At 54.4% G+C, this 21,747-nt stretch overlaps 1 protein-coding gene across 4 annotated transcripts in view; it reads left to right on the top strand.

Moving 5' to 3' along the window:
* The window catches only part of LOC139262290 (pikachurin), a 251,668-nt gene that overhangs the window by 140,250 nt on the left and 89,671 nt on the right, over positions 1-21,747 (top strand). For 3 of the 4 annotated variants that reach the window (XM_070877461.1, XM_070877446.1, XM_070877465.1), the window contains 2 exons: positions 10,361-10,527; positions 15,196-15,261. In XM_070877461.1, the coding sequence (XP_070733562.1) occupies positions 10,361-10,527; positions 15,196-15,261 (233 nt within the window). The remainder of the gene's footprint in view (positions 1-10,360; positions 10,528-15,195; positions 15,262-21,747) is intronic. The other variant, XM_070877453.1, reaches the window with a different exon arrangement.

Here is a 21,747-nt window from a genome sequence, read left to right as displayed (position 1 = left end):
CTCCCTCTGTCTCCCTCTCCCTCCCTCTTCCCTCCCTCTCCTCCTTTCCACCCTCTATCTCCCATTCCTCTATCTCCCCTTCCTCCGTCTCACCTCGCTCCATCTCACAACCCACCCTCCCTCTGTCGCCACTCCCTCCGACTACCTTCTCTCCCTCACCCCCGATCTCCGTCTGCCCTCCCTCCATCTCCTTTTCCTCCATCTCCCCTCCTTCTGTCTGTCCCTCCCTCCATCCCGTTGTTCCATCTCCTCTCCCTCCATCTCCTCTCCCTCCCTCTCCCCTCCCTCCATCTCCCTTCCCTCTGTCTCCCCCTCCCTCTGTCTCCCCCCTCCCTCCATCTCCCCTCCCTCCGTCTCCCCTCCCTCCGTCTCCCCCTCCCTCCGTCTCCCCGTCCCTCCAATTCCCCTCCCTCTATCCCCCTCCCTCCATCTCCCCAGCTTTCCTCCCCCTCCATCTCCCCTTCCTTCATCTCCCTCTCCCTCCATCTCTCCTCCCTCCATCTCCCCTCCCTCCCTCTCCCTCCATCTCCCTCTCCCTCCATCTCCCCTCCTTCTATTCCTCCTCCCTCCGACTCTCCTCCCTCCCGCTTCCCTCCCACCGTCTCCCCCTCCCTCCGTCTCCCCCTCCCTTTGTCTCCCTCTCACACCATCTCCCTCTCCCTCCATTTCCCCTTCCTCCAACTCTCTTCCCTCTTTCTCCCCCTCCCTCTGTCTCCCCCTCCCTCCATCTCCCCTCTCTCCATCTCCCCTCCTTCCATCCCCCTCCCTCTGACTCCGCTTCCTCCGTCTCCCCCTCACTCCGTCTCTCCTCCCTCTATCTCCTATCCCTCTATCCCCCTTCCCTCCCACTCCCTTCCCTCCCACTCCCTTCCCTCCCACCCCTTCCCTCCATCTCCCTTCCCTCTGTCTCCCTTGTCCCCGTCGCTCCCTCCCTCCATCTCCCCTCCCTTCATCTCCCCTCTCTCTGTCTCCCTCTCCCTCCATCTCCCCTCCCTCCAACTCACTTCCCTCTTTCTCTCCTCCCTCCATCACCCTCTCCCTCCATCTCCCCTCCCTCCGTCTCCCTCATCCTCCGTCTCCCCCTCCCTTCGTCCAGCCCTCCCTCCATCTCCCCTCCCTCTATCCCCCATCCCTCCATCTCCCCACCCTCCCTCCATCTCCCTGTCCCTCCATCTCCCTCCCCCTCCATCTCCCCTGCCTCCATCTCCCCTCCCTCCATCTCCCCTCCTTCCATCCCTCCTCCTTCTGACTCCCCTCCCTCCCTCTCCCCACCCTCCACCTCCCTGTCCCTCTGTCTCTGCCTCCCTCCGTCTACCCCTCCCTCCATCTCCACTCTCTCCGTCGTCGCCTCCCTCTGTCTGCCTTCCTTCCGTCTCCCTCTCCCCCCATCTCCCACTCCTCTGCCTACCCCTCCATCCATCTCTCCCCTCTCTGTCTCCCCCTCCCTCCGTCTCCCCCTCCCTCCATCTCCCCTCCCTCTATCCCTCCTCTATCTCCCCATCCTCGCTTCCTCTCCCCACCCTCCGTCTCGCTCTCCCTCCATCTCCCCTTCCTACATTTCCCCCTCCCTCCATCTTCCCTCCCTCTATCCCCCTCCCTCCATCTCCCCTTCCTCCATCTCCCCTCCCTCTATCCCCCTCCCTCCATCTGCCCTCCCTCTATCCCCTCTCCCTCCCACTCCCCTCCCTCCGGCTCACCCTTGTCTGCCTCCACTCCCTCCATCCCACCTCCCTCTGTCTCCTCCTGCCCCCATCTCCCCTCCCTCCGTCTCCCCCTCTTTCTGTCTCCCCTTCTTCCGTCTCCCTCTCCCTGTGTCTCCCCATCCCTCCGTCTCCCCATCCCTCCATCTCCCCATCCCTCCGTCTCCCTCTCCCTCCGTCTCCCTCTCACTCCATCTCCCTCTCCCTCCATTTCCCCTCCATCCATCTCGCCTCCCTCCGCCTTCCCTCCCTCCATTTCCCCTTTCTCCGTCTCCCCCTCCCCCTCCCTCTGTCTCTCCCTCCCTCCATCTCCCCTCCATCCACATTTCCTCCCTGTATCCCCCCTCCCTCCATCTCCTTTCCCTCCATCTCCCTTCCCTGTCTCCCTCACCCTCCGTCTCCCCCTCCCTCCATCTCCCCTCCCTTCGTCTCACCTCCCTCTGTCTCCCCCTCCCTCTACCTCCCCTCCCTCCACATTTCATCCCTCTATTCCCCCTCCCTCGCTTCCCCCTCCCCCTTCTCTCCCCTCCCTCCATCTCCCTCTCCCTCCATCTCCCATCCCTCCGTCTCCCCTCGCTTCCTCCACCTCCCCTCCATCCCTCTCCCCTCCATCTGTCTCCCTTCCCTCCATCTTACTCTCCCTCCATCTCCCCTCCCTCCATCTCTCTCTCCCTACAACACCCCTCCCTCAATCTCCCCTCGCTCCCTCTCCCTCCATCTCCCCTCCCTCCATCTCACGCTTCCTCCGTCTCCCCTCACTCCATCTCTCCTCCCTCTGTCTCCCCCTCCCTCCATCTCCCCTCCCTCTGTATCCCTCTCCCTTCATTTACCCCTCCCTCCGTCTCCCCCTCTTTCTATCTCCCCACCCTTCCCCCCTCCATCTCCCCTCCCACTGTCTCCCCTCCCTCTCTCCATCTCCCCCTCTCTCCATCTCCCACTCCCTCCATCTCTCTCTCCCTACAACTCCCCTCCCTCAATCTCCCCTCCCTCAATCTCTCCCTCCATCTCCCCTCCCTCTATCTCCCCTCCCTCCACCTGCCCCCCTCCCTCTCCCCCCTCCATCTCCCTCTCCCTCCATCTCCACTCCTTCCATTCCTCCTCCCTCCGACTCCCCTCCCTCCCTCTCCCCTCCCGCCGTCTCCCCACTCTCCGTCTCCCCCTCCCTCTGTTTCCCTTCCCTCCTTCTCCCTCTCCCTCCATCTCTCCCACTCCCTCCATCTACACTCTCTCTGTCTCACCCTCCCTCCGTCTGCTCCTCCCTCCATTCAGCCCTCCCTCCATCTCCCCGCCTTCTATCCCCCCTCCCTCCATCTCCCCCTCCCTCTGTCCAGCACTCCCTCCATCTCCCCTCCCTCTATCCCCCCTTCATCTCCCCACCCTCTGTCTCCCTCTCCCTCCATCTCGCCTCCCTCCATCTCCCTCTCCCTCTGTCTCCTCTCCCTCCGTCTCCCTAACCTCCATCTCCCTTTCCTATGTCTCCCCCTCCCTCTATCTCCTTCCCTCTATCTCCCTCCCTCCATCTCTCCTCCCTCATTCTGCCCTCCCTCTATCCCCTCTCCCTTCCTCTCCCCTCCCTTCATTTCACCCTTTCCTCCGTCTCCCCTTTCTCCATACCCCCTTCCTCCATCTCCTCTCCCTCCCTCCGTCTCCCCTCCCCGTCTCCCCCCCTGTCTCCCCTCCCTCCGTCTCCCCTCCCTCCCTCTCCCCTCCCCTCTGTCTGCCTCTCTCTCCGTCTCTCCCTCCCTCCATCTCGCCTCCCTCTGTCTCCCCTTCCTCCCTCTCCCCTTCCTCCATACCCCTTCCTCTATACACCTTCACTCCATACCCCCTCCCGCTATCTCCCATCCCTCTCCCCGCCCTCTGTCTCCCTTCCCTCCATCTCCCCCTCCCTCCATCTCCCCCTCCCTTTGTCTCCACCTCCCCCTCCCTCCAGCTCCCTCCATCTCCATCTCCCTCCATTTCCTCTCCCTACAACTCCCCTCCCTCAATCTCCCCTCCCTCTATCCCTCTCCCCTCACTCCCTCTCCCCTCCGTCTCCCTCCCCCTCCCTCCGTCTCCCTCCCCCTCCATCTCCCCTCCCTCCCCCTCCATCTCCCCTCCCTCCCTCCGTCTCCCCTCCATCCATGTTCCCTCCATGTATCTCCCCTTCCCTCCGTCTCCCCTGCCCTCCGTGTCCTCTTCCCTCCGTGTCCCCTTCCCTCCGTGTCCCCTTCCCTCCGTGTCCCTTCCCTCCGTATCCCCCTCCTTCCGTATCCCCCTCCCTTCGTAACCCCCTCTCTCTGTCTCCCCTCCCTCCCTCCATCACCCCTTCCCTTTGTCTCCCCTCCCTTTGTCTCCTCTTCCTCTGTCTCCTCTTCCTTCATCTCCCCTTCCTCCATACCCCCTCCTTCTATACCCCCTCCCTCCCTCTGTCTCCTCTCCCTCCCTCTGTCTTCCCTCCCTCTGTCTCCCTTCCCTCTGTCTCCCTTCCCGCCCTCTCCCCTCCCTCGATTTCCCGTCCTTTGACAGTCTACAGCCTTTTATAACCGTATTTTGGTGTCACCTCGGCAGTACTCTTTAATTTAATCAGCTTCTCTCCTACTCTTTTCAACCTTGGTGTTGCCCTGGGCTGTGACTCTTGGCCCTCCTATTGGGGTATTCCAATAGAGTGGTTGTGGAGCTATCATTGCTCTGAGGGATTCTATCTCTCTCCTTCACGTGGACCCAGGCAAGTTAACAGCACAGACGGAGGCCACTCAGCCAACGTGACATATGAGGAGAGACTGGATCAACTGGGCCTTTATACACTGAAGTTTAGAAGGATGAGAGGGAATCTCATAGAAGCGTATAAGATTCTGACGGGACGGGACAGGTTAGATGTGGGAAAAGTGTTCCCAATGTTGGGGAAGTCCAGAACCAGGGGACACAGTCTTAGGATAAGGGGTAGGCCATTTAGGACTGAGATGAGGAGAAACTTCTTCACTCAGAGAGTTGTTAACCTGTGGAATTCCCTGCCGCAGAGAGTTGTTGATGCCAGTTCATTGGATATATTCAAGAGGGAGTTAGATGTGGCCCTTACGGCTAAAGGGATCAAGGGGTATGGAGAGAAAGCAGGAAAGGGGTACTGAGGGAATGATCAGCCATGATCATATTGAATGGTGGTGCAGGCTCGGAGGGCCTATTTTTGATGTTTCTATGTGTCTCTTCCGGCCCTTAGCTAGAGCAGTTCGAAGCTAATTCAACTGCCCTGCTCACTCCCCAAATCCTCACCTCACCCTTTGCTTTCAAATTTGTCCCATTTTCCTCAAAGTTGCAGCTTTCAGTCCCACAACCATTCCCTGTTGCAAGGAATTCCTCGCTACAACAACCCTCTGTATCGCAACATTCCAATACCCCTCCCCCAACACACTGACAACACGTTTCTGAGTTTAAAATGCTCCAATCCCCCTCGGTATCAGCGTAGTGTACTGTGCTGGCTGTGTTACTGACACAGTAATCCCGAGGCCTGGATTAATAATACAGAGAACGTGAGTTCAAATCCCACCGTGGCACTTTGACAATTTGAATTTCAGGTTTGTTTTTAAAGTCTGGAAATATTATTAAAACCATAGATCAGTAAAAATGAAACTGTCGGATTGCCATTAAAATCCGATTGCGTTTCTAAATGTTCTTTAGGAAAGACTTGCATTTCTGTGCCGACTTTCACGACCTCGGGACATGCCAAAGTGAGTTCGAACCGATGCAGTACTTTGGAAGTGTAGTCACTTGTAACGTGGGAAACGTTACTGGGAAAGAAAACTGCCGCCCTTACCCGGTCTGGGCCTAGCCCAGCCCCACATCATCATGGTTGACTCTTACAGTATCAGCCGTGGCACAGTGGATAGCACTCTCGCCTCAGAGTCAGACGTTCAAAGTCCCACTCCAGAAACTTGAGCACATAATCTCGACTGACACTCGCAGTGCAGTGCTGAGGGAGCGGCGCACTGTCGGAGGGGCAGTGCTGAGGGAGCGGCGCACTGTTGGAGGGGCAGTACTGAGGGAGCGGCGCACTGTCGGAGGGGCAGTGCTGAGGGAGCGCCGCACTGTTGGAGGGGCAGTACTGAGGGAGCGCCGCACTGCCGGAGGGGCAGTACTGAGGGAGCGCCGCACTGTCGGGGCAGTACTGAAGGAGTGTTGCACTGTCGGAGGGGTAGTACTGAGGGAGTGCTGCACTGTTGGAGGGGCAGAACTGAGGGAGTGCTGCACTGTCGGAGGGGCAGCACTGAGAGAGCGCTGCGCTGTTGGAGGGGCAGTATTGAGGGAGTGCAACAATGTCAGAGGGCAGTACTGAGGGAGCGCTGCACTGTCGGAGGGGCAGTACTGAGAGAGTGCTGCACTGTCGGAGGGGCAGTACTGAGGGAGCGCTGCACTGTCGGAGGGCAGTACTGAGGGAGTGCTGCACTGTCGGAGGGGCAGTACTGAGGGAGCGCCGCACTGTCGGGGCAGTACTGAAGGAGTGTTGCACAGTCGGAGGGGTAGTACTGAGGGAGTGCTGCACTGTTGGAGGGGCAGAACTGAGGGAGTGCTGCACTGTCGGAGGGCCAGTACTGAGGGAGTGTTGCACTGTCGGAGGGGCAGCACTTAGGGAGCACTGCACTGTCAGAGGGGCAGTACTGAGGGAGTGCTGCACTGTCGGAGGGGCAGTACTGAGGTATCACTGCACTGTCAGAGGGGCAGTACTGAGGGAGCGCCACACTGTCGGGGCAGTACTGAAGGAGTGTTGCACTGTCGGAGGGGCAGCACTGAGGTAGCACTACACTGTCAGAGGGGCAGTACTGAGGGAGTGCTGCACTGTCGGGGCAGTACTGAGGGAGTGCTGCACTGTCGGAGGGGCAGTACTGAAGGAGTGCTGCACTGTCGGAGGGGCAGTACTGAGGTATCACTGCACTGTCAGAGGGGCAGTACTGAGGGAGCGCCACACTGTCGGGGCAGTACTGAGGGACTGCTACACTGTCGGAGGGGCAGCACTGAGGTAGCACTACACTGTCAGAGGAGCAGTACTGAGGGAGTGCTGCACTGTCGAGGGGCAGTACTGAGGGTGTGCTGCACTGTCAGAGGGGCAGTACTGAGGGAGCGCTGCCCCTCCGACAGTGCCGTCTTTCGGATGAGACGTTAAACCGAGGCCCCGTCTGCTCTCTTGGGTGGACGTAAAAGATCCCACGGCCTCTATTTTGAAGATGTGCAGGGGTGTTATCCCCGGTCTCCTGGGGCCAATATTTATCCCTCAATCAACATCACTAAAACAGACTGTCTGGTCATTGACATATTGCTGTCTGTGGGAGCTTGCTGTGCGCAAATTACCTTCCTTGTTCCCTTCCACCCTCCCTTTGAAGTGACCTTTAAGCCACTCAGCTGTAACAAACCTGGTACTAGCGGTTCAAGAAGAAGGCCCACTGTCACCTGCTCAGGGCGACTCGGGAAGGGCAATAAATGCCGGCCTTGCCAGCGACGCCCACATCCTGAGAATGAATATGTTAAAGTCCGCCCTCTCCATCTCACCCTCCCGAGGCGCCACACTCACATTGTGTCCCTGTTTCTGACAGCTTCGTATACCAACCCTCCTGTTCGCTGGGCTTTTCCTCACAAACACAGCATAAATCTCATCAACTCTTTTAATCTTTTAATCCCTGGATTTCGGCTGGGTTGTTTTCTGATTGGCCGATAACTTGCTGTCAGAATAACTGCGAGGCTAATGACGCTCAGTGTTTACAACCTATATTAATGACTTGGATAAAGGGACCGAGTGTAACGTAGCCAAGTTTGCTGATGATACAAAGATAGGTGGGAAAGCAAGTTGTGAAGAGGACGCAAAGAATCTATAAAGGGATATAGACAGGCTAAGTGAGTGGGCAAACATTTGGCAGATGGAGTAAAATGTGGGAAAATGTGAGGTTATCCACTTTGATAAGATTTAAATGGAGAGAGACTACAAAATACAGAGGGACCTGGGGGTCCTTGTACATGAAACACAAAAAGTTAGTATGCAGGTACAGCAAGTGAATGGGAAGGCAAATGTAGTGTTGGCTTTTATTGCAAAGGGGATAGAGTATAAAAGCAGGGAAGTCCTGTTACAACTGTACAGGGTATTGGTGAGGCCACACCTGGAGTACTGCGTGCAGTTTTGGTCTCATTTACTTGCATTGGAGGCAGTTCAGAGAAGGTTCACTAGGTTGATTCCTGAGATGAGGGGGTTGTCGTATGAAGAAAGATTGAGCAAGTTAGGCCTATACTCATTGGAGTTTAGAAGAATGAGAGGTGATCTTATTGAAATGTATAAGGTAATGAGGGGGCTCGACAAGGTGGTTGCAGCGAGGATGTTTCCCTTGTAGGGGAATCTAGAACTAGGGGGCGTAGTCTCAGAATAAGGGGCCGCCCATTTAAAACTGAGATGAGCACTGTGGGAGGGGCGATCCCTCAGTACTGTCCCTCAGACAGTGCGGCGCTCCCTCAGTACTGCCCCTCCTACAGTGCAGCACTCCCTCAGTACTGCCCCTCCGACAGTGCAGCGCTCCCTCAGTACTGTCCCTCCAACAGTGCAGTGCTCCCTCAGTACTGTCCCTCCAACAGTGCAGTAATCCCTCAGTACTGCCCCTCCGACAGTGCAGCACTCCCTCAGTACTGCCCTTCCCACAGTGCAGCACTCCCTCAGTACTGCCCCTCCGACAGTGCAGCACTCCCTCAGTACTGCCCCTCTCACAGTGCAGCTCTCCCTCAGGGTTGTAAATCTGTGGAATTCTCTGCTCCAGAGAAAGTAGAGAAGGGTTATGGGGAGCGGGCAGGGAAGTGGGAGCTGAGTCCATGATCAGATCAGCCATGATCTTATTGAATGGCGGAGCAGGCTCGAGGGGCCAAATGGCCTACTCCCGTTCCTATTTTTTATGTTCTTATGTACTTCAGGCGATGGGCAGATGAACGATTACACGGGAACTCCAAAAGCTGCTGTTGGAGATGCTCCGCTTTGCCGTTAATTCCAGGAAATCGGCTTTGCGTTGCCTGGCTCACCTTTAGGATGCATTGAGTGGAGGGAGGTTGCTGTATTTGAGAGGTCGATATGCACTAAACTGGCCATGGAAAGTTAGGGCCCAAAGTGACGCAGGCGATATTTTTCGAGCCATTTAATGTCCATGCATATTTAATGAATCCGGGATTAGCTGTCAGAGATTCTTTTAACGATGTGATTATTTTGAATTACAACTAGTCAACATCTCTGACACTGAAAATTAATTATTACAAGAGTGGAGTCGCATTCCTTCTGGATTTAACTGTTGGAGTGAAATTTTAAATTATTATTTTTTAACTTTCTTTCCATCTCTGTCTCTCTGTCCCAATCCAATCTTTCTTTCCCTCTCTTTATTTCTCTTCCTGTACCAGATTTGACATTGAATTCATCCACTCTAACTTACACTTCCTGGTTCAGACTCTGCGCTGCTCATTTCACCTTCCTTCTCTCTGATTGGTTAAGGAGATACGAAGTTGCTTGCCCTGTTTGCACGGGTCCCTGATGCCCTGTAGAGGGTTCCGTGCTGCTTCCATCGCCCACTTCCAGTAACTTGCAGTGCAAACGTCCGTCAACATTAAACGGACAGCGGCAGCCTGATGAACAGCAGCCACCGTTTGTTGTCCTGCCACAGTACATTCTGGGCCAGTGAGCTGTGGGGCAGAAGGTACAGGGTTCAATCCCCGCTCCAGACTGTCCCGGCGGGTACAGACCGGTGACTGAAGCGCCGACATCCAGTGGGATTCTCCTGGTGGATGGGTGTGGGTAACACCCCAGCCCTCATCCGATGGGTTGTAGGAGCCCATAAAACCCTCCCACCGTATTGGACTAACCTGTACTGCTATAAAAGGGGTTACGTCCATGGACGGAGCAATCATGCCTATCAGACGGTTAATTAGCCCGTGAATGCTCCCACTACGTCATCACTGTCCTCCAAGGGGATCTTCCCAGGGTTGGGTTGTGTTCCCATAGCACAACTTCTCTGACTGACCTCCCTCCTGACCTCTCCCCTCTGACCCCAGAGCCATTGCTTACCCAACGTGGTTTCTTCCACTGGGTTTGACGTCATCCAACGAAGACATCCTCATTCTAAATCACTTGAGTTCTGTATGTGCAACTTGTCCATCTCAGACCCGAATCGCCCCGGCCCCTACCCCCCGCCTCTCCCCCCACCCCCCTGAGCAGGGTGGGTCAGGTGGGATTCAGTACCATGTAATGCTGTGCGATATTAAGAGGCGCCACCCATTGTTCACTAAATGGGGTTTGCCACGTACAAAATAGAAAATACAAGTTCTCGGGGGTCGATACTCTCACAGAGCTGGTATCGCCCCGTTATCCCGCGCCCTCCCCACCCCCCCACCCCCTGGAGGCACTAACGAGAGGTGCAAAGGAGGCCAATTTCTGCCCCATAGTCTCCCAGGAGTAACTGACAATCTCAGCTTGCCCCAATCCAATTCACCCTCCAGTCCCATGCCCAACCACATCTTTATCCTGTTGAAGGGGTTAGTCCAGTTTCAATCACTCGGCTCCCAGTGCAATTTTGTACCTTTTACGTTAAACTAATTTTAAGTCCCCTTCGATGCGAGAGACTCTAACTTACGATGGAGGTGGTGAGATTCACCTTCTGACTTGTTTCCCTCCCTAGGTCGGAACTTAACAACAGCTGGACTCTGATAGGAGAACGGATCCAGTCGGAATCCATGGTGATCAAGGGGCTGGAGGCGAACACACGGTACCAGTTTGTGGTTCGGGCTGTCAATGCTCACGGCCCGAGCTTGCACAGTGACCCCAGCAACGCTGTCAAGACACTCAGTGAGTTCAAACACTTCACGTTTAAATGAGTTGAACAATTCCTTCAATGACATCAAAGAGAGAACTTGCATTTCTATAGCGCCTTTCACAACCTTAGGATGTCCCAAAGCACTTCACAGCCAATGAAGTACTTTTGAAGTGTAGTCACAGTTAGGAGCGTATGAAAATGTGGCAGCCAATTTGCACACAGGCTCTTTTTAAAAAAAAATATTCCTGGGATGTGGGCTGTATTGCATGCACCTGTAGAGCTGTTAAGTTGTGAGTGGTTCAGCCAGTCATGTGATGTTCACAAGACTCAGTAAAACCCCATCCAGTTGGGTGCAGGGGATCCAAGATGAGGCAGATGGTTGTGAGCCTGGTGGATGAACTGGTAACGTGCAGTGTGAGTGTTAGACCTTTGCTAATAAACCAACTAGTTCTTAATGGAAATGTATTGCTATGAATTCTTAAGCAAAGAATCCTTGAAGCAAATACATTACATTCCCATCCGTATTTGCCCTCGAGAAGGTGGTGGTGAGCCGCTTTCTTGAACCGCTGCAGTCCCGTGTGGTGAAGGTGCTCCCACAGTGCTCTTCGGGAGGGCGTTCCAGGATTTTGTCTACCCGACGATGAGAGAACGGCGATATACTATTCGAGGGGAACGTGGAGGCAAAGCAAGCGCTCTACTCAGAACTCCTTCACGATAAACGAGCCAAAGGTGGGCAGAGGAAACGTGACAAGGACACCCTCAAAGCCTCCCTGATAAAGTGCAACATCCCCACTGACACCTGGGAGTCCCTGGCCAAAGACCACCCTAAGTGGAGGAAGTGCATCCGGGAGTGCGCTGAGCACCTCGAGTCACATCGCCGAGAGCATGCAGAAAACAAGCGCAGGCAGCGGAAAGAGCGTGCGGCAAACCAGTCCCACCCACACTTACCCTCAACGACTATCTGTCCCACCTGTGACAGAGTCTGTGGTTCCTGTATTGGACTGTTCAGCCACCTAAGGACTCATTTTAAGAGTGGAAGCAAGTCTTCCTCGATTGGAGGGACTGCCGATGATGATGATGATGAGGAGGAGGAGGAGGAGGTGGTGATGTTCCCATGCACCTGCTGCCCTTGTCCTTCTAGGTGGTAGGGGCCGCGGGTTTGGGAGGTGCTGCCGAAGGAGCCTTGGCGAGTTGCTTTGGTGCATCTTGTTGATGGTACACACTGCAGCCACGGTGTGCCGGTGGTGGGGGGGAGTGAGTGTTTGAGGTACCAACCACTGGATAATGGCAGGCTTCATATAGAGCTGGTCAGATCATGCCCTTACCCAATGTGTGCTGGCACCAGCGAAGGGAGGGGAGAGGAACGGAGGGAAGGGGTGTGGGGGTTGGGAGGAGAGGGGCAGGTCTCATTGACTGTGGAAGTTCCCGTGACCAACTATAGCAACTGCTGAAGTCGAAGGTCCACCACTGACCTCTGAGGGCAATCAAGCTGGCCTGGCCAGCGGCCCGAATATTGAAGGGAAGTAGAAAGATCTGAAAGCGGAAAAAAGTCAATCGCACAAAATATGATGTGAGGTTTTGAAATATCGGAACCTCGGTTACCATCATAGCCCCGGCATCAGACCCAACTTGGAGCTGAGCAGCCTGAACTCTAATCCTCTGAAGTTAATTGGGTAATAAAGGAGATTTAGAAAACAGCAGGGTACATGCCCAGCAGCTGTGGCATGGATAGGCCTGCACTGAATCCCCGAGACTCACCGAGGTCTCAGTCAGGGCGGCTTAAACCCCTGCTGCGCCAAGGCTCAATTTGAGAGGAGCGGGGGAGGGGCAGGGGGGGAGGGGGCGGGGCATCGCAGGAGCCAGGGCAAGCCTCAGAATTATTCAATCAATGCCTGCCAACTGTGATCATAGAATCGTGGAAATGTACGGCACAGAAAGAGGCCATTTCGGCCCATTGTGTCCCCGTCGGCTGACCAAGAGCTAGCCAGCCTAATCCCACTTTCCAGCTCTTGGTCCGTAACCCTGCAGGTTACGGCACATCAGGTGCACATCCAGGTACTTTTTAAATGTGGTAGGGGTTTCTGCCTCTACCACCCTTTGCGGCAGTGGGTTCCAGACCCCCACAACCCTCTGGGAGTCGAGAACTCACAGTTAGACCGATTCGGGGCCCGATCCGGTCTGTGATAGCGAGGAACTGTAGCAGATTACTCAATCACTCTCAAAGCAGCACAGAGAGTGAGATCCCATTTCTCAACCTCCGACCCCTCCGCCACCCCTCCTCCCACCGCTGCAACCCCTCCCCCTCGCCCCTCCTCCCATCCCCCTCCTCTCTCCGCGCCTCTTCCTCCCCCCGCCCCCCCAACCACAACCTCTCCTCCCCTCCCCTCCCCCATCCCCCGCTCCTCGCTCCACGCCCCCTCCTTCCCCTGCCCCCCTTCGCCCCCTGCCCCCCCTCCTCCCCCCAACCCCCCTCCGCCTCCCGCTACCCCGTGCGCCCCCTGGCCCCCTCCTCCCTCTGCTCCCCTCCCCCTCCTGACCTGGCCAATATTTATCCCTCAATCATCACCCCAAAAACAGAATATCTGCTCATTATCAGGTTGCTGTTTGTGGGAGCTTGCTGTGCACAAATTGGCTGCCGCGTTTCCCACATTACAACAGTGACTACACGTCACAAAGTATCTCATTGGCTGTAAAGCACTTTAGGATGGCCTGAGGCCGGGAATGACGCTATAGAAATGCAAGTTCTGTGTTTACATGGAGCAGGACAGACCCAGGTTGATGTGGGGTGGGGTGTGTGGGGGCGGGTGTTAGATTTACAGCTCGCCTCAGTATCCCTGTTGCTGGGTGGGAGGGATATCTGCCCACTCCACAATTATCCACATCGTCATCAGTGAACGATGGCAGTGTGAGGCGGTGCGGGTCCCTCTGGAGGTTAGTGCCTGCCCCGAGTGCGTGTGTGTGTGTCTCTGAGAGAACTGTCGGTGCACATTCCATCCAATGTCCGAAACACGGAAAACCCACCACCCGCAGCTGGATTCATTCAGCCACCGGGACACGGGAGGGGAGAAAGGACACACAGGCTCATCCGCCCAACCCCCCTCCCCCCTTCACAGTGTGAACTCGTACCTCCCCCCCCTCAGTGTGAGCCCGTACACCCCCCCCAGTGTGAGCCAGTACCCCCCCAGTGTGAGCCCGTACCCCCCTTCCAGTGTGAGCCCATTCCCCCCTCCCAGTGTGAGCCCGTACCCCCCCCAGTGTGAGCCCGTACACCCCCCCCCAGTGTGAGCCCGTAAACCCCCCTCAGTGTGAGCCCGTACACCCCCCCTCAGTGTGAGCCCACCCAACCCCCCCAGTGTGAGCCCGTACCCCCCCCCACAGTGGGAGCCCGTTACCCCCCCCCCCCAGTGTGAGCCTGTACAACCTCTCCAGTATGAGCCCGTACCCCTCCCCCTCAGTGTGAGCCCGTACCCCACCTCTCAGTGTGAGCCCGTACCCCCCCCTCAGTGTGAGCCCGTACCGCCCCTCAGTGTGAGCCCGTACCCCCCCCTCAGTTTGAGCCCGTACCCCCTCCCCCAGTGTGAGCCCGTACCCCCCCCCTCAGTGTGAGCCCGTACCCCCTCCCCCAGTGTGAGCCCATACCCCCCTCTCAGTGTGAGCCCATACCCCCCCTCAGTGTGAGCCCGTACACCCCCCTCAGTGTGAGCCCGTAACCCCCCCCAGTGTGAGTCCGTACCCTCCCCCCCAGTGTGAGCTCGTACCCTCCCCCCCAGTGTGAGCCCGTACACCCCCCAGTGTGAGCCCGTACACCCTACCCCTCAGTGTGAGCCTGTACCCCCTCCCCCCAGTGTGAGCCCGTAACCCCCCCCAGTGTGAGCTCGTACCCTCCCCCCCAGTGTGAGCCCGTACACCCCCCAGTGTGAGCCCGTACACCCTACCCCTCAGTGTGAGCCCGTACACCACTCCCCTCAGTGTGAGCCCGTACACTCCCCCCGAGTGTGAGCCCGTACCGCCCCCCCAGTGTGAGCCCGTACCCCCCCTTCCAGTGTGAGCCTGTACCCCCACCTCAGTGTGAGCCCGTACCCCCACCTCAGTGTGAGCCCGTATCACCCCCCTCAGTGTGAACCCGTTCCCCCCCTCTCAGTGTGAGCCTGTACCCCCCCCCCAGTGTGAGCACGTACCCCCCCCCAGTGTGAGCCTGTACCCCCCCCCTCAGTGTGAGCCCGTACCCCCCCTCAGTGTGAGCCCGTACCCCCCCCAGTGTGAGCCCATATCACCCCCCCTCAGTGTGAGCCTGTACCCCCCCCTCTCTCAGTGTGAGCCTGTACCACCCCCCCGGCCCCAGTGTGAGCCTGTACCCCCCCCCTTCTCAGTGTGAGCCTGTACCCCCCCCCTCTCAGTGTGAGCCTGTACCCCCCACCCCGCCCCCAGTGTGAGCTCCCACCGGCCCCTCCCCAGTAACTCTAATGGCCCCCCCTGGCTGCTCCACATTTGACAGCGATGCCTCGTGCATCACGATAGAAGCACTTCCCCCCAACACTCCCCCATCGCCCCCCCCCCCAACTGGAAGCCGCATCATCTCCTGGGAGATGCCACGATGAATAGCCCGGGGGGGATTGGAGAGATGGTGACTGTGGGGAAGGGTAGGCGCGGGGAAATATTGTTCTTGCTGACCGATTGTTTCTCTCCTGTCGACGGCCAAGCGGAGCGCAGGGTCTCTGCGGGGCGGACCTTCCGTTACGGTGTGGACCCTGGGTACAGGTTGGCAGGTACAGGCCACACGCCAGCTCAGCAGCTCGATCCACACATCCATCCATCCATTCCATCCCACCCGCCCCACCCACACACACCCATTCACTCTAACAGTGTGCTGGCTGCTCACTAACTCCTCGCCTCACCGCTCGGCTCATTCACCATCGCCATCGTGGGCCGCTGATTGGCCCAGTCACATGATCACTCCGAGCGGCAGGGGACACGGGAAGGGGATGGTGGGGGGGAAGGTGGGGGGGGGAGGGAGGGGAGGTGCAGGGAGGGAGGTGCAGGGGCGAGTGAGGGCAAGGGGGAAGGGGGTTGCAGAGGGGAAGGGGGAGAGGGGAAGGGGACAGAGGCAAGGTGGGTGGGGGGGGGGAAGGGAATGTGGGGGAGGGGGAGGTGGGTGGGGGCAAGAGGGGAGGGGGAGAGGGGGCTGGCGGGGGTCATACACAAACAAACACTGTGTGATCATAATTTAAAGACAAGGGCCGCGAGGCAGGACAGCCGTGTACAGGGAGAGAGAGGAGAAAGGTTCGGCAAGCTTGGGAATTGGAAGCCTGTAGATTGTGAAGGAAGGGAAGACCGAGAGAGGTTGAGGAGCACCAGAGTCTAAAGGTTCTGGGAAAGAACGAGTTGCTCCCATTTCCAAGACTCTCTCCATGGCTCGGCCGGTAAAGCAGTGTTTGGCTGAGGTACATAGAGCAGGACATTGGCTGCTTCTCCGGAGCTCAGTGGGCAACGCTCTCGCCTCAGAGTCAGAAGATCATCGGTTCAAACCCACTCCAGAGACTTGAGCACAAAAATCGAGGCTGATACTCCCAGTACTGAGGGAGTGCTACACTGTCGGAGGGGCAGTACTGAGGGAGCGCCGCACTGTCGAAGGGACAGTACTGAGGGAGCGCCGCACTGTTGGAGGGGCAGTACTGAGGGAGCGCCGCACTGTTGGAGGGGCAGTACTGAGGGAGTGCCGCACTGTTGGAGGGGCAGTACTGAGGGAGCGGCGTACTGTTGGAGGGGCAATACTGAGGGAGTGCCGCACTGTTGAAGGGACAGTACTGAGGGAGTGCCGCACTGTTGGAGGGGCAGTACTGAGGGAGTGCCACACTGTTGAAGGGACAGTACTGAGGGAGTGCCGCACTGTTGGAGGGACAGTACTGAGGGAGCGCCGCACTGTTGAAGGGACAATATTGAGGGAGCGCCGCACTGTTGGAGCGGGCAGTACTGAGGGAGCGCCGCACTGTCGGAGGGGCAGTACTGAGGGAGCGCCGCACTGTCGGAGGGGCAGTGCTGAGGCAGTGCCGCAATGTCGAAGGGACAGTACTGAGGGAGCGGCGCACGGTCAGAGGGGCAGTACTGAGAAAGTGCTTCACTGTCAGAGGGAGTGCTGCACTGTCGGAGGTGCCACCTTTTGAATGAGATGATAAATGGAGGCCCTGTCTGCCCTCTCAGATCCCATGGACCAATTTCAATAAAAGAGCAGGGGATAATATCACCGGTGTCCTCGCCAATATTTACCTCTCAGCCGATAGTTAAAATAGATTATCTGGTCATTTATCTCATTGCTGTCTGTGGAATCTTGCTGTGTGAAAATCGGCTGCCGCGTTTCCTATGTTACAACATTGACTACACTTAATTAGCAGCAAAGCACTTTGGGATATCCTGAGGTCGTGAAAGGTACTAGAAAAATGCAAGTCTTTCTTTATGTAGAGCAGGACAGTTCAGGTGAATCCCTGGTGTGTGCTGAGTTGGATAAGCTCAGCAGGGAGAGAGAGAACATAAGAACATAAGAAATAGGAGCAGGAGTCGGCCATTCGGCCCATTGAGCCTGCTCCGCCATTTAATAAGATCATGGCTGATCTGATCATGGACTCAGCTCCACTTCCCTGCCCGCTCCCCATAACCCTTTATTCCCTTATCACTCAAAAATCTGTCGATCTCCACCTTAAATATATTCAATGACCCAGTCTCCACTGCTCTCTGGGGCAGAAAATCCCACATTTACAACCCTCTGAGAAGAAATTCCTCCTCATCTCAGTTTTAAATGGGCGGCCACTTATTTTTAGTTTCCCCTACGAGTGGAAACATCCTCTCTGCATCCACCTTGTCAAGCCCCCTCATTATCTTAAATGTTTCGATAATGTAATGAAATGACTCAAAAGACTTGTTACTGTAAACTGCCTCAGGTGTAAACCAGATCCAACTTTATTCGCGGCCAATGTAACCCGCGTGACATGTTTCCCGCACTTATATACCAGTGGCCGCGCACGCGCGTGTACAACCCGATAACCTCCGACAGTGGCGCCCTCTGGTGTCTGGTGACCCCAAGCATCAATACATAACAACATCCCCTTTCAAGATCTTAATATCAGTCTTTTTACAAATTAAGACAGTCTGGGACTTTCCGCTCACGAGTTGATCGTCTCAGTTCAACTTTAGTTCTTGGCGAGCGTTCTGAGCCAGGTGTGACTGAAGGCTGAGTAGTCGATCTGATGGGAGTGGTAATGACCACATCAGAGACTGGAGGTCCAATTTCAAGAATGACAGCATAGTCCTCTGATGAATGAACATGGGTTGGTTGGTCAGTGGCTGCATCTTCCTCATGCAGTTCAAATTCATCCGTGTGCCGCAGTTTGATCTGATCAACATGTTTCCTGCATGTTTGCCCATTCTTGAGCACGACAATAAACACTCTGTTACCCTCCTTGGCTGTAACAGTGCCGGCGATCCACTTTGGACCTTGACATAGTTCAGTACATACACAGGATCGTTGACAGAGATGTCACGTGACAGCAGCACCATCATGATACCCTTGCTGACTTGGACATTTGTTTTCAACACAATCACTCAAATCGGGATGAACAAGAGAGAGCTTGGTCTTGAGATTTCTCTTCATCAGTAGTTCAGCAGGGGAGACCCCAGTAAGCGTATGAGGTCTGGTCCTGTAACTGAGCAGTATACAGGACAAATAAGTCTGCAGTGAACCCTGAGTTACACATTTCATACTCTGCTTGATCGTTTGAACAGCACGCTCTGCTTGACCATGAGAAGCAGGTTTGAATGGGGCTGACCTCACATGTTTAATACCATTGAGTTTCATGAACTCTTGAAACTCCAGACTTGTGAAGCAAGATCCGTTGTCGCTCACAACAATGTCAGGCAAACCATGAGTAGCAAACATGACACGAAGGCTCTCAATGGTAGCTGTAGACGTGCTGGATGACATAATTATACACTCTATCCACTTTGAATATGCATCCACCACAACAAAAAACATCTTTCCCAGGAAAGGGCCCGCAAAATCCATGTGGATCCTGGACCATGGTTTAGATGGCCATTACCAAAGACTCAGCAGAGATTCTGCTGGTACTTTACTTAGCTGCATGCAAGTGTTGCACTGATGCACACATGATTCCAGATCAGTCGATTCCAGGCCACCATACATGAGCCCTAGCAATGGCTTTACATAGAAACATAGAAAACATAGAAACATAGAAAATAGGTGCAGGAGTAGGCCATTCGGCCCTTCGAGCCTGCACCACCATTCAATGAGTTCATGGCTGAACATGCAACTTCAGTACCCTATTCCTGCTTTCTCGCCATACTCCTTGATCCCCCTAGTAGTAAGGACTACATCTAACTCCTTTTTGAATATATTTAGTGAATTGGCCTCAACAAATTTCTGTGGTAGAGAATTCCACAGGTTCACCACTCTCTGGGTGAAGAAGTTTCTCCTCATCTCGGTCCTAAATGGCTTACCCCTTATCCTTAGACTGTGACCCCTGGTTCTGGACTTCCCCAACATTGGGAACAATGTTCCTGCATCTAACCTGTTTAAACCTGTCAGAATTTTAAACATTTCTATGAGATCCCCTCTCATTCTTCTGAACTCCAGTGAATACAAGCCCAGTTGATCCAATCTTTCTTGATATGTCCGGCCATCCCGGGAATCAGTCTGGTGAACCTTCGCTGCATTCCCTCAATAGCAAGAATGTCCTTCCTCAAGTTAGGAGAACAAAACTGTACACAATACTCCAGGTGTGGCCTCACCAAGGCCCTGTACAACTGTAGCAATACCTCCCTGCCCCTGTACTCAAATCCCTTCGCTATGAAGGCCAACATGCCATTTGCTTTTTTAACCACCTGCTGTACCTACATGTCAACCTTCAATGACTGATGTACCATGACACCCAGGTCTCGTTGCATCTCCCCTTTTCCTAATCTGTCACCATTCAGATAATAGTTTGTCTCTCTGTTTTTACCACCAAAGTGGATAACCTCACATTTATTCATTTGCCATGCATTTGCCCACTCACCTAACCTATCCAAGTCACTCTGCAGCCTCATAGCATCCTCCTCGCAGCTCACACTGCCACCCAACTTAGTGTCATCTGCAAATTTGGAGATACTACATTTAATCCCCTCATCTAAATCATTAATGTACAATGTAAACAGCTGGGGCCCCAGCACAGAACCTTGCGGTACCCCACTAGTCACTGCCCGCCATTCTGAAAAGTCCCCATTTACTCCTACTCTTTGCTTCCTGTCTGACAACCAGTTCTCAATCCATGTCAGCACACTACCCCCAATCCCATGTGCTTTCACTTTGCACATTAATCTCTTGTGTGGGACTTTGTCGAAAGCCTTCTGAAAGTCCAAATATACCATATCAACTGGTTCTCTCTTGTCCACTCTAATGGAAACATCCTCAAAAAATTCCAGAAGATTTGTCATGACAATACCAGGATGAGTGCTATGTAGTTCATGTACAAATTTTTCTCTACCTTTCTTAGGCATAACAACACGATTACCCCACAATAAACAATCTGACTGAATGGACAGCTCATCTTTGCGATGGATGTAGGGCTTGGTCTCATCACACATTTCCATAGGTATTGCAGACCAATCATCACTGAGGAAAAAATGTTTCACGACCAACAAAATAGGGTCATGGCTGGTCCAGATCCTAACTTGTTGAGCAGTGACTGGAGTTCCTTCACTCTCCAAAGCATCCATTACTAACAGTAGATCTGCAGGTTGAGGCGTCTCCACCTCAGATGTGGGCAACGACAGATGACTCAGTGCATCGGTACAATTCTCAGTACCAGGTCTATGACAAATAACATAATCATAGGCAGACAATGTCAACGCCCACCTCTGGATACGGGACGATGCATTGGTATTAATACCTTTGTTTTCCGAAAACAATGAAATGAGTGGCTTGTGATCCGTTTCGAAGACCAAACAGGTACTGATGCATCCTTTTGACCCCATACACACAGGCCAAAGCTTTTTCTACTATTCCGCTTTTGACAAACTTCTCAAAGCATACGCAACAGGTTGTAGCATATCCGCCTCATTGGCTTGTTGGAGTACACAGCCAACACCAGATGATGAAGCATCACAGGCCAATACAAGACACTTACATGGATCGTAATGAACAAGCAACGTGTTTGAACATAGCAGATTCTTAGCTTTCTCAAAGACTCTATCTTGAGACACACTCCAGACCCAGTTGTCGTCTTTTCTGAGTAGCACGTGCAGTGGCTCTAACAAAGTGCTCAATCTAGGTAAGAAATTACCAAAGTAGTTGAGTAGCCCAAGGAATCTGAGGCCTGAGTGTATTTTTGATGGCCTTGGTTTTCGAATCAGCAGGCCTGATACCGTCATCAGCAATCTTCCTCCCCAGGAATTCAACTTCAGGTGCCATGAAGACACACTTCGAATGTTTCAGCCTGAGTCCCACTTTGTCCAGACGATGTAGAACATCTTCAAGATTGTCCAGATGTTCAGTAGTGTCGCGACCTGTGACCAGAATGTCATCTTGAAACACGACAGTTCTAGGAACGGACTTCAGTAGACTCTCCATGTTCCTCTGAAATATGGCTGCAGCCGAACGAATTCCGAAAGGACACCTGCTGTAGACAAACAGTCCTTTGTGGGTTTTTTTGCAGATGAGTTTCTTCGAAGTGTCGACAAGCTCTGTGTTATATAGCCTGATGTCAGATCCAGTTTCGTGAATGACTTTCCATCAACTAGCATGGCGAACAGGTCATCAGCTCTCGGTAACGGATACTGATCCTGTTTCGAAAATCGGTTAATCGTAACCTTGTAGTCTCCACAAATCCTGACAATGCCATCACTCTTCAACACAGGAACAATAGGACTGGCCCATTCGTAAACTTGACTGGTGATATGATCCCTTCACGTTGGAGTCTGTCAAACTCAATTTCAACCTTCTCCCTCATCATGTAGGGGACAGACCGAGCTTTATGATAGAAAGGCTTTGCGTCAGAATCCAGATGAATCTGCACCTTGGCTCCAGTAAAATTACCAATGCCCAGTTCAAACAAAGAAGAAAACTTCTTCAATACTTGAGCACACGAAGTGTCATCGACACCGCTTTGATATCATTCCAATTCCACTTGATTTTCTCGAGCCAATTTCTGTTGAACAGCGTTGGACCATTACCTGGGATGATCCATAATGGTAGATCAATTACCACA

This window comes from Pristiophorus japonicus, chromosome 1 (assembly GCF_044704955.1).
Source record: "Pristiophorus japonicus isolate sPriJap1 chromosome 1, sPriJap1.hap1, whole genome shotgun sequence".
Classification (NCBI taxonomy): Eukaryota; Metazoa; Chordata; class Chondrichthyes; family Pristiophoridae; genus Pristiophorus; species Pristiophorus japonicus.
This window is presented reverse-complemented; position numbering and strand designations above follow the sequence as displayed.